General features: G+C 50.0%; 4 protein-coding genes across 4 annotated transcripts; 1 reads left to right on the top strand and 3 right to left on the bottom strand.

Moving 5' to 3' along the window:
• Nucleotides 1-540: 540 nt before the first annotated feature.
• Nucleotides 541-4,036, bottom strand: A1O9_01340 (uncharacterized protein; the record flags this gene model as incomplete). The annotated part of the gene is made up of 2 exons (XM_013410499.1): nt 541-3,764; nt 3,973-4,036. The coding sequence occupies 2 exons, from the start codon at nt 4,034-4,036 to the stop codon at nt 541-543; spliced, it is 3,288 nt and encodes a 1,095-aa protein (XP_013265953.1).
• Nucleotides 4,037-4,757: 721 nt separating this feature from the next.
• A1O9_01341 (uncharacterized protein) lies at nt 4,758-5,453 on the bottom strand (the record flags this gene model as incomplete). The annotated part of the gene is made up of 1 exon (XM_013410500.1): nt 4,758-5,453. The coding sequence occupies one exon, from the start codon at nt 5,451-5,453 to the stop codon at nt 4,758-4,760; it is 696 nt and encodes a 231-aa protein (XP_013265954.1).
• A 1,477-nt stretch (nt 5,454-6,930) lies between these two features.
• A1O9_01342 (uncharacterized protein) lies at nt 6,931-8,025 on the top strand (the record flags this gene model as incomplete). The annotated part of the gene is made up of 3 exons (XM_013410501.1): nt 6,931-7,195; nt 7,301-7,428; nt 7,597-8,025. 3 exons carry the CDS (start codon nt 6,931-6,933, stop codon nt 8,023-8,025), a joined length of 822 nt encoding a protein of 273 aa, XP_013265955.1.
• A 2,689-nt stretch (nt 8,026-10,714) lies between these two features.
• Nucleotides 10,715-15,688, bottom strand: A1O9_01343 (kinesin family member 1/13/14; the record flags this gene model as incomplete). Its single annotated transcript, XM_013410502.1, has 1 exon — nt 10,715-15,688. One exon carries the CDS (start codon nt 15,686-15,688, stop codon nt 10,715-10,717), a length of 4,974 nt encoding a protein of 1,657 aa, XP_013265956.1.
• Between the last annotated feature and the right edge of the window lie 49 nt (nt 15,689-15,737).

A 15,737-nucleotide genomic window follows, 5' to 3' on the forward strand; every position in this document is an offset into this window, starting at 1 on the left:
GAGTCTTTTGACAGAGACCATGCTTTTCTTGTCAGCGGCGAGTGTGGCGGGGCCGAGGGGCCCCAGATGATTTGCTTGTTACTTGTGAGGAGGAAGAAAAGGTAGCCTGCATCCTTGTCGTCACCGACTCCATTTCTTCCCAAAATCCCATCAAAGATCTCAACAGATTGTGACCAAATTGCCCTTTGGCCACCCGCCGCCCGCTACTGCGCCTAAGCGAGCCTAGACGTTTTAACTAGCGATGTGCCTTCCGGCCCCGTCTCAACCAACTCGACTTACCTAATTAAAGCTTGCAGCACCCCGCGCGGTCATGGACATAGGCGCTGATAAGGAAATCAAACTTTGATATCATGAAGATTACACCTAACTACCTCAGGTGACTTCAAAGCTGTCTGCTAAGACACAAATATCTGTGTGCTATGAAGGGTCAGGGCCACGTCAAGCGATGTGACCCAAGAATTTGCATGTCTTCAAATAGGTTACACCTTTCTCAATTCTTCTCACTTCAGCTGTGGTGCATTGTATCGTCACGTCATCGTATCATTTGAATAATGCCAGGATTTCCTTATAGTGCTGCTCTCTAACGTCCTGCTTGCTCAATTGCTTGTGATTTTGATTCATCGAGACATCTGCAAGTTCTTGTTTGCGCTTTTGCAACTCCACGATCTTTCGCTCAATGCTGTCTTCCATCTGATATCGCTTCACAACAACAGGACGCTTCTGTCCAATGCGGTAAATTCGGTCTACGGCCTGCGCCTCAGCCGCTGGGTTCCACATCGGCTCCATGATGAAGGCCCTCGAAGCAGCTGTGAGATTGAGTCCTTGACCTGCAGCCTTGATTGAAGCCAGCAAAATTGTGATGTTATCGTCTGAAGCAAGCGCATCGAGAGATTTCTTTCGATTGTTGAGTGACATCTTTCCATCAATGCGAACGAACCTGTGACCCTGATCACTCAGTGCCCTCTCGATCAAATCGAGGTGAGAGGTAAATTCGGAGAAGACGACGCATTTCAATGGTCGTTCTCCAGCTGCCACTAGGGGCTCACTTTCTTCCTTCATGGCTGCAATGTCCGCAAGGAGAGCTCGAGTCTTTGTATGAGGGCCTTTGTACGCGGCGCGTGCTGTTTTGTCATCTTCCTCACTGTCAGCTTCTGCCATTGTGTCATCAGGTGCGATTTTGATCTCTTGCGCCGTTGCTCCACTAAATCCAACGTATTGCGCGGCAATGACTGCTGAGCACCAAGGGCATGAAACTGCCTGCTCGTCGGGAACTCCATCGAAAGACGCCTTTTCAGGAGCAAAACAGTCGGCACAGATGAGATCATAACAGGGCAAGACGTAACACCGAACCCCGTCTTCGTCTTCCACCGCACCTTGATTGTTTTCGCTGCTGATCTTCTTTGCACAGTTGCGGCATACGTCCCAGCCCGCTTCGGCCATTAAAGTCAAAGTTTCGTACGCTGCTTTCCCAGTTATGGTGCTCACCATTTCATCCTCATCCACATCAATTGCCTCTGTGGCACTGAGTCCCTTGAGTCTTTCCAGGTCCTTTTCCTTGAGGAGCTCTCTGCCATGTGCGCAAATCAATCTCAAGGTCATGATTCCGCGAAGCACGTGGTGTTGAACTCCACTGTTCTTCTGCTTGGTTCGTGCCAGTTCCTTAATCTGGATATGTGAGAGTTCTTTGAAGAAGTCATGGAGCTGTTTCTCCTCTTCGGAAAACTTCAACAGATCGACATAATCGTTTCTTTTTGGCAAATCAATACGGTCCCTCAAACGGCGGAGTGTGAAAGAGTCGACGAATACTCGAAGGGCTTTCAGGAACGATGCATCACCAGCTTGTGCAGGACCACGAATGTACTGGTTGAACCGTGCTGCAGTATCGTAAGGGTATAATCGTAGATAGCGCGTCAACGACCCCAAATCGTCAAGACGATTTTGGATGGGAGTTCCGGTCAAGCACCATCGTCGTTCTGCATCTATACTATAGATAGCTTGCGATTGCTGGGCTTTTTGTTCCCGAATGGTATGTGCCTCGTCAAGGATGATCCGGAACCATTTCAACCGTCGGAGAGGACTCCCGTTAGTGGCTGCTCGACCACTGAACTCAGACGCGATGACTCCGTAGGTGGTGATGATCACTTCGTATTTTGTCAGAGCATATGGGTTCTTTTCGCGGTTGGGTCCATGGTGAACGTAGAAATTCATACTTCCTGATCGAACGTGCTGTGAAATCTGATCCTCCCAATTCTTGACCGTGCTGGTCGGGCAGACAATGAGGGTAGCTTTATTGTTGGCAAGAATGGTACTGGCAGTTTCATCAGATCGAACAACTCCCCCGAGACCGAATTGTTCTGCTTCTTGCAATGTGCTTCCCACGAGACTCAACGCCTCAAGTGTCTTTCCCAAGCCCATCACGTCTGCCAACAGTCCACCCAATACTTGAGGAGGCTCCTCTTTGACTGAGATCCCAGTCACGACCTCACGATAGATTATGTCTCCATTGCCACGCTTTTTCTGACGCCACAATGAAGAATTCTCGGACTCCTCCTTCCCAAATGTCCGCCGCTGCTCATGCTGCAGCATAAAAGTGAGGGCTTGCTTTTGGTGAGGAAGAAGCGGAGTCGTGATGACCGTAGAGGGAGGTTCTGTATCGGCTAAGATTTTCGCTTCATTGGCAAAAGAATCAAAGAGTTTGGATACTTCATACGATGCTTCCTCAAGGGTTCTCGCTTCGGGAAGAGCTCGACCGGTGTTCTCACCACGGACCTTGGGAAGGGGAAGATTCTTTTGGGCGTGTGGGTTGACAATTGGATAACCGGGTTCAGGAGCCATAGGTGCCCGTAGCCAGAAGTTATATCGTCCAAAGTGTTTCCCAACCTTTTCGACATCGCCACGTCTACCATATAGGTTCAGAATCATGCGCAATGAGTCAGAACATGGTCGATGGGGCCATTCATCGGGCTGTTTACGTCGATTGGTTAGTCGAGCTTGAGTCCTGAAACCTCGCAGGCTGTCCATAGCAGGTGCCAAAGCGGAAGCCAAGTCACCGTTCACTTTACCAAACGCTATTCCGTGAGGATCAAGAACGTCAATGACAGTGTTGTCAGCTGGTAGTCGACGTAGTGTGCATTTCATCACTGGCCATTCGTTCCCGTTTTGGAACATCGATTCTCCCCTGGGCTTTGGAATGCAGTGAGCATATACCACCGTGTTAAAGTGGCCATAGCAGACTTGTTGGTCGAAGTTGGAGGTAATGACTTGGATGTCTTCGTCGTCTTGATCATCGTCGGTATTGGTCAGATCTACAAGCGAGCTCAGCTTGGTAGCGTCGGCGGCTTTCTCTGGGTCAGGTCGCATGTAGTTTCCCACGATTCCATTACTATGATGGCGCGTGTTTCCATACTGAGATTTGGCGATGTCGTCATTAGGGTCTTTCGTGATCTTCACTTTCTTCTGTGGGTAGTCGGTACGACGTTCAACTCCGTAAACGCCTTCGAGCATGGATTTGGGACCAACTGCTTCCCCCTTGGAGATCAGTCTAGAAGATTCTGGTGCAGCAAGAGAGCGATCTACGGGAAACTGAGGCTCAAATGTTGACATTTGCTTTGGCACAACTTCTTTCCTTGGCACACGAGGGTTCAAAAGCGCCCGGTGGTCATACATCCCAGGCATGCCGGTTTGACGGTTGAGCCCAGCCATAGATGAAGTCGAGGGCGCATCTTTGATGACGGTTGCAGATTCGTTATTCATGGGGTCTCTCTCTAGTAAATTGTCAGTAGGCTTACTCTTGGATGAAAGGACGCAAGATAACAAAGATGAAAAAGCGAATTGGTGATCACCGATCTGATCGGTTGGCCACAAAATCATTAACAGTAGAAGTATGATGCATAGCCACTGGGTTACCGAGTCCGACGGGGTGATATTATGACTCAGGGTGTGAGGGTGGCGAGGTGGAAAGGCCAAACTCACCTGACAGCTTCTTGGTCTTGAGGGCCTGTTTAGGGTTGAGCAGGAGACGAGGATTGCTAGCCATGATTACAGTATGAAGAGTGGGAAATGGGATCGATACAGTCGTTAAGAGCAGGTGGTTGAAAAGCCAAAGGTGAACTCCGGCGGCGGCGTAAAGTGATCAAATAGAGTCATGGCCAACCGCGGGATAGCGATATGAATTCAGAAGACAGTGGCGAATCTTATTGATTGCGCATCGGTTGTGTCGCTTGGGCTTCCCATGACAAAGATGATTGAGTGTAATATGAGAGAAAGGTGGCAAAGTTGGCTATGAGGAGATCTCGAGGGTCCTATCAAAAACCCAACGTGCATATGAAATGTAAAATGCGAAGGAATGAAGAGGGCAGTGAAGGCGCTCGGGCCTCTTTCCTCACCAAGCTGCAGCCTTGCGCTAAAGGTGCTAAGTAAATGAGCAACCAATAGGCATCTCAACCTGGAAGACACCAGAGTCAGCCTCTTGCTATTCTACGAAGTACTCTATCGGCAACTTGATCCAGCTGCCGATACTGGGGGGGACAAACTACGAGAATGGCGTTCAAGTGTTTTCTGTGATGGGCCTTGATACTACATGTACCAACTATCACTCATAAGAAGAATTCCAGAAATGTGCGCTATTTTCGCTATTTCCAGCAGCATCGATCGTTTTATATCGTGGTTATCATGTGATTTGAGTCGCGCTAAAAGATTGTATTTGTCGTGTGCTGTCGGCCATTGCAGAATGCTCTGGGGTCTGCGAACGCACCTGTTTATCCTGTTCCAGGAGCACGAGAGCCGACCATCCAATCCTCCAGAGCGAGCCACTCGGACCAACTCCGTTCGGCGGCCTCTATCTCTCCCTCGGATGGGTCGTTCAATGGTCGCATGAACGGGACGGTCTCCAAGGGCAAGATATCGTAATCACTCTTCACGGATGCCCACCCTCCACTCTTAGCAGCAAAAAGATAGTTCCGCCGCTCTTGTTCCTGCTGCGGTCCAACACCAGCCCTCCAATCATCACCAAAAAAGCCATGCAATACTTGAGGGACATCCATACCGGTCACGACCAATCGACGTAGATATGGGATTAAAGACACTGCCGAGGCCGCAGCCGATGAAGACTCGGAGGGCGAAGGTCTTGCCGAGTCTCTGTCATGTCTAGATTTGCTACTTCTGGAGGAGCTGAAGCCAAGGACCGGATGAGGTAGTCTTTGAAATGGCAGCAGAATGTTGATGAAGGAGGCAAATGCCTGAACCAGAGGTTCGTACTGAGCATGGTCCAAGAAGTAGCGTTGGCAGCTTTGATACTTTGGATACCAGGAGATTATATCAAATTGAGGGCCGTCGGGAGCCTTGCCGCGACTCGAGGCCTCCGAGGGGCTGTTGATGCCTGTAAACCTTGAGTCTCGCAATGACGACCGGGCTGCCCCAAAATTGTCTTCTGATGAAGATGATGAGAATGCCATTATGTCTATTAATAACCGAGCTCATCAACAAGACCGCGGTGGGGAAATGAGGAGGCAGTAGTCAAAAGATCCAGTGATCCAGTGCAATATGCTAGGAAGGTAGCTGTATCGAGATGCTCGTTGCAGGACATCTAAATGAAAGCATGATGAGACAAAGGCAACCTAGACTGGTGGTTTATGTATGGCAACATTCGCGTCGCCTAGTTTGCATTAAATCTAGAGGAAATATTGCGATGCAGGTAGCAAGTGGAGGGCCCGGGCAGCCACGTGAGCAAGGCGGTTTGGAGACCTGGACCGCCACCGAACAAGAGAATGCCGACAAAGACTGAGGGTTTCGAGAGGTATTAGATTTTTCAGACGTGGTTCACAGTCGGTGATAACGTGATGTAGGGTGCAACAAAGGGTATGTAATCCGACAATGAGGGTACGGAGTAGACACGGTCTTCGGGCCCTGCTCTGGCTTAAAAGGCATGGGGGACACGGGAGTTGCGACCTGACCTTTTTGCCTTTGACGACCATTGAGGTGGTGGCAGGCTTAGCCACGCCACCTGGTGCCCTGGTAGGAGCCCCCCGAATAGTGTCCGTGTTTTCTGCACGGATTCGGCGTACAAATCTTGCAATAATAAACACCGGTGACATCTTTAATACAGTATGTAAGCTGTCAGTATTCCCGTACCAGCCATGGGGTCTGTCATTGGAGTCAAGGTCGTCAAGCGTTACAAGGTACTCCGTACCTACAGGAGGTCAATACTCGATAGACACTGCTCCTAGCGAGGCTCCAGACCCCGCAACAACAAAGACCAGGAGCCCGAGGCCCCTGGAGCAATGAACTCTTCGTATTCCCACCCTGTAGCTGGTTACCTATTGTACAGATGCCTAAAGTGGAACAAGGCTCGAATACCGAGGCCGGCCCTGCCCCATCACCAGATACACATGTATGTTATATACTGCTACGTCAATCCCCAGGGAGCAGGCACAGCTACTGTATCTTGTTTGCATCGTTGTTCAGCGCCGAGGGGTTGTATTAATACACCATCTGCACACTACATCTGTATCTCCGTATTATCTACTCCAAGCCAACCATGCACTCAAGACAACAATTCGACAAGCCCTGTGCCCGCTGTTTACGATGTTTGCAGGGCCGCGCGATGGCATATGCCAGAACTTAGAAGTCCTAAACGTCAAAATTGAAGTCGAGGGGAGGAGGGGCACAGGCCACCCTTTTTCGGATCATCCACTCCAGCATTAGATACATACATACTGTACAGCCTTCAGCTGTCAAACTTCCCGCATTCGACGACAAAGAACTGCCACCCGGCCACTTTGGGACTGCTACTGACCTTCTCGGGATCTGTTGTTCCCCGATGTGATCTTCTCCTTGCCCAACTCTACCTCTACCTCGCGCATATCCAACACCATCCATCCTAGCAACTTCTCCTTCTTTCCTTGGCTTCCTACACCAATCCTGCAGCTTCCGATGAAGTCGTTTACCACCACCATCATCCTAGTGCTCCCTCTTCTCGCATCTTGTTCCTCCAATGACCCGATCCCGGTTGCTACCAGGGAACATTGGATGCAGCGAGCAATCGACGCCCTGTCCGAACTGACCAGCACTCCTTGCCCCTTTGAAGCATTCGGTGCTGCCATCGTAAATCACACCGATGTCACAAATTCGGAGCATGGCGAACTCATTTGCCTGGGCGTGAATTCTATCATGAAGCTCGGCAATCCCACCCTCCATGGTAAGCATGCCAGCCTCCCCTAGCCCTATTTGATATGGAATTTTGAGCCGACCGAAGGCAACTGGCTTTATGTTGTGCAGCTTGTCTTGACATGACCCTTTACAGGCGAGACAGCCGCCATCAATAATTGCTCGGGGATTTTGACCTCAGATCCCTACAATCTCAGCGGGGCTGAGGCGCTGAGAGCTTTCCGAGATTTGAGTATCTACACAACGGCCGAAGCATGTCCGATGGTGAGTCCAGTATCCTCCACCATTCCATTCAATCGCTATTACATATGTGCTTCAAAACAACCCACCTAAACAAATCGAAGGACCAAAGGGGCAACACTACCGATCCTGGCATTCTTATCATCATGTGACTCGGATGGGAATGAGAAGTATTAATCTCTTGGAAAACAGTGTGCCACCGCGATCCGATGGGCTGGATTCAAGGATTACACCTACGGAACGTCGGGCAAGACTCTGAAAAGTCAGGGGTGGCCTCAGCTGAGCTTGTCTTCGTCTGAGCTCTTCGAACACACATCGAGCCTACCGACCGAGACCCGCATTGTCCCTGATGTTCTGGCCGACGAGACAGACCCTCTCTTTAGATGGCAGTACGACAGCTCAGGAAAATGTCCAGCAGGATGTCGACGCGCGAGAGTAATGGATACGGAAAATGGAGAGCACGGTCGGACCTGCATTCCGGGCGATCCCAGCGAAGAAGAAAGCCTAGCGGGAGAGGTAGCTGAAGATGTCGCCAAGGGCACCGCGAAAGGCATGGCGGGGCTCTGGTCCGTGTTGTTTGGCCTCTTCAAGGTCGCCGCTCCGGTTGGCGATGAGTTGTAGGGAGCTTCCCCCGCTGAAGGACCCAGAGTTGATGCCTCTTCTTCTCAGCACTGGGATAGTCGTGGAGCAGTGCATCTCAGGTCTGCTCGGAGGTGTCTATCATCTGGTAGCGTCCAACAAAGCTTGTATTGGGCTACGCTGACAAGGGCATAAAAGGTCGGGTTCACGCTTGAGAATGTTGATCACTCTGAGGTACGTACAATGGATCGGGTGGCCTAGTAACCAGTCCAAGCAAGAGAATTTCTTCATGCCTAGACCAGAGCAAAACGCCCTATTATTTTCATCTCCCATGCACGATTCCGATATCGAAATGAATCTCGCCCCCGAAATATGGTAACACGACTGCTTGCCAAAATGCTCAAATACCAACCGCTTCCCCTCTCTCTCTTTACCCACTCAATTTCCTTCCGTGACAGACTACAGTCCAACGGCGGCAAGGGCGCCTGCGAAGCCCAAGAAGCCCAAACCAAACTTGACGTCCGCGGCAGGAGCAGCATTGGTGTAGCTGGCAGGCCCAGTCTGGGTGCTCGTCGCGGTTCCTGAACGGGTTCCAGTAGTGGAAGTACCAATCGCGTTGGTCACGTTGGCTATGCCTGCAGAGGCGTAGGCGGTGGTGTCGGCAGGAGGAACCACACTGCCCGCGGGCGTAAGTGTCACAATCGTGCGGTTGGCCGTGATAATCGAAAAGTCCACGGTGGTGGTCGCCGGCGCATGGGTTCCAAAGTCATCGAATGAAAAGACGCTGATATCGCCGCTCATGACAGTGACGAGGGTGGTGACGCCCGTTTGGGTGTAAGTTGTGCCATCCAAATTGCCCGTAATGGTAGTGACAGACCCGCCAGACATCACAGAGGGGACCGCGGTCGCAGTGGCGACCACGCCGGAGTCCACAGAGGGGGCAGCAGTGACGGTGGATTGTCCCGCGGCAAGATGCAGCAAGGGGAGAAGGAGCATGAGGCCTTTCATATTTGCGATACTGGGGGTTGGTGTCATGGTCGAATCGGACACAGGGCTAAGGAACGAAGTCCACTCAAAAGCCAATGTGTTCAAGATAGGGGAGGCGGCGGCGGGTGATATTTCTGGGTAGCAATGGCAATTGCGATGTGGTTACTTAACGAACGAACGATGCGCGTTTCCCTGGTAGAGAACGAGAGGCGTTTGGGTTGCATACGGGGAGAACCTTCCCTGTGAAGCGCCCCGGCCACCCGGACGTCTTTATACTTCTCTCAGGTCGTGTATGCTTGCTCTCCTTCACCGACAATACTGACACAAAACTACAATGCCAAGGCAGAAACCGTCGTATAGATAGATCGTGGACGATTCGTCATGGGACGCAGACAGGTGAGACATCTCAAGATTCTCAACCATACCCAATGGTAGTCCTCCGTATGCCACAACAGGTCCCAACTCCGAGAAAGGCTAGCCTGCACACCGGGGACACGCAAGTCTGGAGACCAGAGACCAGAAACCAGATCAATCGTTGAGCAAGCGAGCAAGCGAGCAAGCGAAGCGAATTCCAATAATAGTTTTGGACAGGCGTTTGCTCGTACGAGTAGGTGTTTCGGCACCAACATTACCCAACCGACTAGTTCGAAGTGCGAAGAATCTCGAAGGCCGGACGAACAAGAAGAGTACTCCGTATGGAGCCTGAGACCGAGAGCGGTCTGCGAACAACCGGTAAAGGCAAGTATCAGGTGAAATGGCCTTGGGCCATATGCTAGGTACATGTAATGACCCGAGGTATCATGCTCTGAACATTGTACTCGTACACAATGCACGAGGCAGCCCGGATTTCACACAAACATCCTAAATGGAATGCCATTCCGTCTAGTCTGAGCAGCTTCTCGTCATGTGTCAGGCGGCCAAGGAGGGGAATGCAATCCAAAAAGTTCGTTGAACTAGGCTGCTTTTTACTGGATGTTTGAAACTGGGTCATGCACTGTCTACTCGTAGATACCTACTGTATAGGCTCAACTCGCTACCTCGGATGTACTACGAGTGTGTACTCGGCACGTTCTTGACGGAAGATGCCTGGTAGGTACGGAGAACCTCGCACCATAGTGCTGGGTACGGAATACGGCGCTATCATAGCGGTTTCTCTTGGGGGGAAGGGAAGATTGTAGCCTCATTGTGGAATTACGAACTCTGACTGTTTTCTTCTTCAGGCTTGACTGTACTCCGTATATGGCTTGGTGAAGGAGCCATGTCTCACTACATACATACCTGGGTCAGCGGTATGCTAACACTGTCAACCTGTCGGCATCCCGGTATTAGTGTTCACCGAAGCAATTTGGCCGTTGCTATATATAACAGTCTGCGAGGCTACCACTAACCTTTCCCATCCTAATCTTGCTTGCTGGTGCTCAAGCAGTGAGCTTGGCATATGGGTAATTGCGACTACGAAGATTCTATCGTTGCCATTTGTGCTGTGCAAGTCATTCGCGTATTGCTTCCATGTATATCTGCCCGGCGCTACTTAAATCAAAGGGGTATCTCAACTCAAACGACAAATGTGAGGACTGTAACGGTATTATTCCCATGCCTCAAAATCACAAGGCTCATTCCATCTTCCCTCCAATATTGACTCTCCAGTTGTGGCCCAAATTATTCTTTCTTCGCGCGCCCCCATCCAGGTGTACAATCATCCCTGGAAGGGTTTCCTGATTGTCCTCGTTGCCTTGAAAGGACCTTAGCCCTGATGGCCTAGATCAGTAGATGTATCTTCTTCGGCCACTCCATCCTGTCCAAAATAGCTATCCATCTTGAAGATCCACTCCAGTTTTTGACTTTCACTCCTAGCCGCAAATAGAAATGTATTCTGTTCCCCATATACAGCGAATACATGTGCAAGGCCGTGGTGCAAATCACTACTTCCTGTCCGCCTGTGCCCATTTCCTGGATTTCGATCCAACGAGTCACCTGTCGAGATAGATGAACTTCCGAGCAGTCTCTTGAAGTCCGGGTCATGGTCGATACGAGCGTTTGTGAGATTGATCGCATTGATCGCTTCGCCGTTGGGAACAGAATGTACATATAGATATGGCGGGCGGAGATCGATGAAGCGACGCTTCCACTGCATACTGCTTCCAGTGCTGGACGAGCTTGTAGGCGAAGGGGGATAGTCTTCCGATGGCATGAGAAGATATCCAGATTTGAGGGAAACAGGATTTTTCATCACCGCCGTCACACTTGCCAAGTATCTGATTTTGCGTTGTGAGGAAGATTCATCGAGACTTCGGGCAGGCGGAGTATCTGTCTTGCAGCCATGTACCTCATCATCGAAAATAGGGTTGGAGAGCTCAATGCTGCGTTTCTGCCAGATAGCCAGGAATTTGCGAAGAAGCTGTTCTTCCCTTGCGTCGATATTCGACGGCGAGGCGGCCCTAGATCGCATCTTGCTAATGCTTAGTCTCCGCAGACCAAGGGCCGCTTTAGCTGACTCAATGTCCTGTAATTGTCGTCTCTTGCGCCGGCCGACTAAGTAATCTTTGACGAGTGAGACTCCTCTTGGCTTCCAGTTGCCCAGCAGCTCCTCCCCGTTGATGTAGTTCTTGGAAGTATCCAGACGCCATAGATCAGCTGCACGCTTCGCACTGACTGGTCGAACAACAATAGAGAAGATCCCATCCGTCGAATGAGTAATTCGCGTTTGATTCCAGAAGGATTTAAACATTGATTGAGGACGAACGTATGATCTAGGCAAAATCTGAAGTTGCTGCTCGATGCAAAATGTCATGGCTTGTTCGAGCCGAGATGAGATGACATCCCAGCAAAGGACAATTTGTATCCGAGACTGCTCGTTGGTGACGCGATCAAGGAGAAGCGATTTGTGGAGCGAACTATCCCATTGCCCGACAATGGTGATATTTGACGTACCATCGGCGTTGTCTCTAATCATCGGTTCTTGAATCCGTTTCAATGGTATGTCGGGGGTCGTCGATCCAAGGTCGGCGACACGTCCAGATGAATCGATCAAATGGACTCCGCCAATGCGTAAAGCTTTGACATCGTCCCAAGGGAGGCCTTCCGTGAAACTGTGGGTCATACTGACAGAGATGCGGCGCTGAAGGCCTTGATGAAGTTGAAAAGCGCCAATATCATCTGCATTGTTTTGCACGACTTCAACAGGCAAGTACTGACCATTTTCAGCTAGTTCGAGGACCTGGACCCGTGCGAACACATCGTGACGTTCTTCTAAATTGTATTCTGAGTCTGAAATGCGGGCACCTGCGTGTTCATCCTGAAAATGGCCATTCATTTCACGCAATTCATCCCAGCTGATAAGCTTGTCTAGGTGTGTAGAGCTGACCTGTGCGAAAATAGCAATTTTCATAATGGCCGACTTTTCACCAGAACTTGCAACACTCAGATGATGAATGCTTTCGAAGCGAATAGGCCCATCACCAAAGTTGGTGATAGGTTGAGTTGTGGCAACACTCTCGTCGGGCGTTCCTAGAACTGTCATTTGAGCATGAACTTGTGTTCCCTCATGCTCGGCAAACCCGGCCAGATCTCGCATAATAATGTTGAATTTGATGCTCGACGGTGGCGACTCCGCTAATGACGGCTCCAAGGATAATCGAACTCTGCCAACAACCTGTCTCGTTGATGGCGAAGATATCTCGACCACAAAATCTTGGACCCGTGTCTCAAAAACTGCCGTTAAAGGAATACTACCGTCGCCGACTAGAGAGAACAATGGTTGATCTGAGTCTCTGAATGGATTATCCATACGGAAATGCTGTAAATATTCTGGTTGGTTCTTGAACTGATGCATTTGTCTCATTTTCGCCACCCGCAATCGCAACTTTTCTAGTGACCATAGGTGTATGCAGCCGAGCTCACTGTCAATAACGCGTATGGCAAGACATGGCTTGTGTGCGTTTGCCAAGGCATCGTCCTCGTCAATAGAGATATCATGAAGGATCAGATCGTAGGATGACCCGCGTTCTTGTCCTAAATCCAAAATCACGAATTGGAAATGAGTGTCTTGCTCCAAGAGCTTGCTCATGACTTGGGCCTCCTTGAGGAGGCCAGAGGTTTGAAGAATTGATTCCGCAATCAAAATATAGTTGCGTTGTTGCCATTTGTCAATAACATTGCGTGCAATCGCAACCTCAGCGGTGGTAAGTGGTATAAATCCTGCTGGAGTCCGGGCTGCCTTTTGAGTCCGGACCTCCAGATCCATCTGTTTAATCTGTTCTTCAAAGGCCTCTTTTTGTTTGCGAAGCTCCTCTTGGAATTCTTGCTTGGCTTGGTCAAGTTGCTGTTGCATCTGACTCGTCTTTGCTTCCTGTTCTGCCTGTCTCTCTGCTCTCTCGGAGGCTGCTTGCTCATCATCAGCCTTTGCCCGTTCGGCTTGTTGAGCTTCTTGCACGAATTCAGCCTGTGTTAACGTAGGTTCACCTTCTTGTGAGCCCATGTGTGTAGAAGGTGTAGCTGGCATGGTCAGTGCAGTATCAAGAGAAAAGTTGTCGGTGGTTCCACCAGACATGTATTTATCTCGAACCAGGAAGGAGGACAGGTCATCAGAGTCGTCATCGAGTTCGCCAATCCTATTTTCAGGTCGACCTCGACGCTCTTCGCGAGCTCGTTGGATGTTTTCAAGGAGGTTGTCCAATTCCTCATCAGTCAGTTGAGTGATTTTCTGATCTGTTCCGAGCAAAGCTCCAGCTGCCTCTCGTCTGGCGAAAGACCAATCTGAATCTCGATTACTCAAGCCGGGTGACTGGGCTCTGCTGGAGTCTCCATCAAACTCAGATCCAGCAGCACTCCATGAACGTTCATGTCCTGGTCTGAAGGGTGTCGGTGACGGAGAGTTCATTTGACTGGCAGTGACGGAGTGTCTCAGCAGACTCCTCTCAGCACGCTCAGCTTTTGCCTCCAGAGGGTTATTGAATCGGAAAATGTGGAAATCCCCCAAGATTATGCGGTTCCCACTTTTGAGCCTCTTGGCCTTGTCAACGCGGATACCGTTGACCATAACCGCAGCATTCTCGTTGGGTATAATTGTGACAACGTTTTCCACGTTCTCCAACCTGCAGTGATGTTCCAAGATTTTGGACCCGTTCAGTCTAATCTCCGAGGCAGTCTCAGAATCAACATTGCCCACGGTGGTGATTCCAGGCTTCAGATTATAGACAAGGCATTCAGCAAGCAGAGGGTCGTCGCTAAGATTGACCAAATGGGGCATTTTCTTGGGTGTGCTCATCCCGACGTTGCCTTTCTCAATACTGATACCCAATTCTTCTAGGGCCGCTTCCCGTTCTTTGTGAATCTGCTCGGTATTCTGAAGTTTCTCCTCCCAAGTTTGATTCAGATCCTTGTATAGCTTCTCACTCTGGTTGAGTTGATCCATGATTTCGGCCTTGCTTACTTTTTTGATCGAGCCATCAGCTTGAACCATCGAGACCATTTGTTTGTCAAGTGGAGTATCAGGAGGGTATATTTCTTCTCCAACACCAGCGGGACCCCCTCCAAGTTGACTTCTGAGTTTCGCCAGCTCTTCCTTGAGTTCACGAATCATACGGGCATTAGGATCCTCATTAATGACTGCGTGGTTCTTAATTCTTTTGGCAGAGTCTGCATAGCGCAAGGTACTCAGTGTCTCCTCAAAATTGATGTCAGCTGGCGAAATGGCAGCAATCATGGCAGTCAGGCTGTTTCCACCAAGAGAATCCTTCAGAAGCCAAGTCAAGACCGAGTCTCGATATGGAACTTTGAGTCCCTTCTTGCCTGACGAGAGATCCGCCAGTGCCGCAATGACTCGACCAAGAGTTGAAAGAGACCTATTGATCTCGGCACCTTCTTTCAAACGAGCTCCAGTCGCGCCGGTCGAAGTAGCTCTCTCAGAACCTGCCAGGTCGACCAGAGATATTTTGGCGACCTTTTCAGTGTCCATTGAGGTTTCCGCGTCGTGTCGCTTTTGTGTCAGGGTAAGAGTGAAGACAGCATGAGAACGACTGGAAGTTTCATTCATGTTTGTTGCAGCCACCGTTCTGGCTTTGTTCCCTTCATCCATCAAATTCTCGATTTCTTGGAATGACCTCACGGCCAACTTTGCGAGGTCTTCAACATATGGACCGGTGGAGGGGTGCTCTCTGACTCTAAGATTGCCCTTTGTAGCAGGATTTAGTAGATCTCGTACACGTTCATTATAAATTTCGAGGTAAGAAACTTCAACAGTGCAGGTTAGGTGAGGGTCGGTCTGCACACCCTTTATTCTTTCAAACATTTCTCGACAGATACGGGGAATGACACCAGCGTCCTCACCATAACCCATCATGCTGTAAGACTTTCCTGATCCAGTCTGACCATAGGCGAAGATACAATTGTTGTAGCCTTGAAAAGCATTATCCAGTAGAGGAACTCCCAGGTCATTGAATAAGTTATCCTGGCCGGCATAATTAGGATCTGACTTGTTGAAGGACCAATACGACTTGTCGAACTTGAACGTCTTTTGAGTGTGTTCACCTCCTTTTCCACCCTTTTTGAGGCGTTCTTCTGCATCCGGTTGCAAGACGGTCTGCGCCCCTTGCATTTGAACAATACATTTCGCATTTCGTTCATTTTCGCGATTGTTGAAGGGTCGCACACGGACCACGACCTTGATATTGCCCCCTCCTCCACCTCCACCTCCGCTGCTTCCACCAGTAGGAGCCATGATGAGTGTTCTTCTATGGAGGCAGTGGATGGGAAGGATATGTATTCAT

The sequence above is a fragment of the Exophiala aquamarina genome (genome assembly GCF_000709125.1).
Source record: "Exophiala aquamarina CBS 119918 chromosome Unknown aczIA-supercont1.1, whole genome shotgun sequence".
NCBI classification, from domain to species: Eukaryota; Fungi; Ascomycota; class Eurotiomycetes; order Chaetothyriales; family Herpotrichiellaceae; genus Exophiala; species Exophiala aquamarina.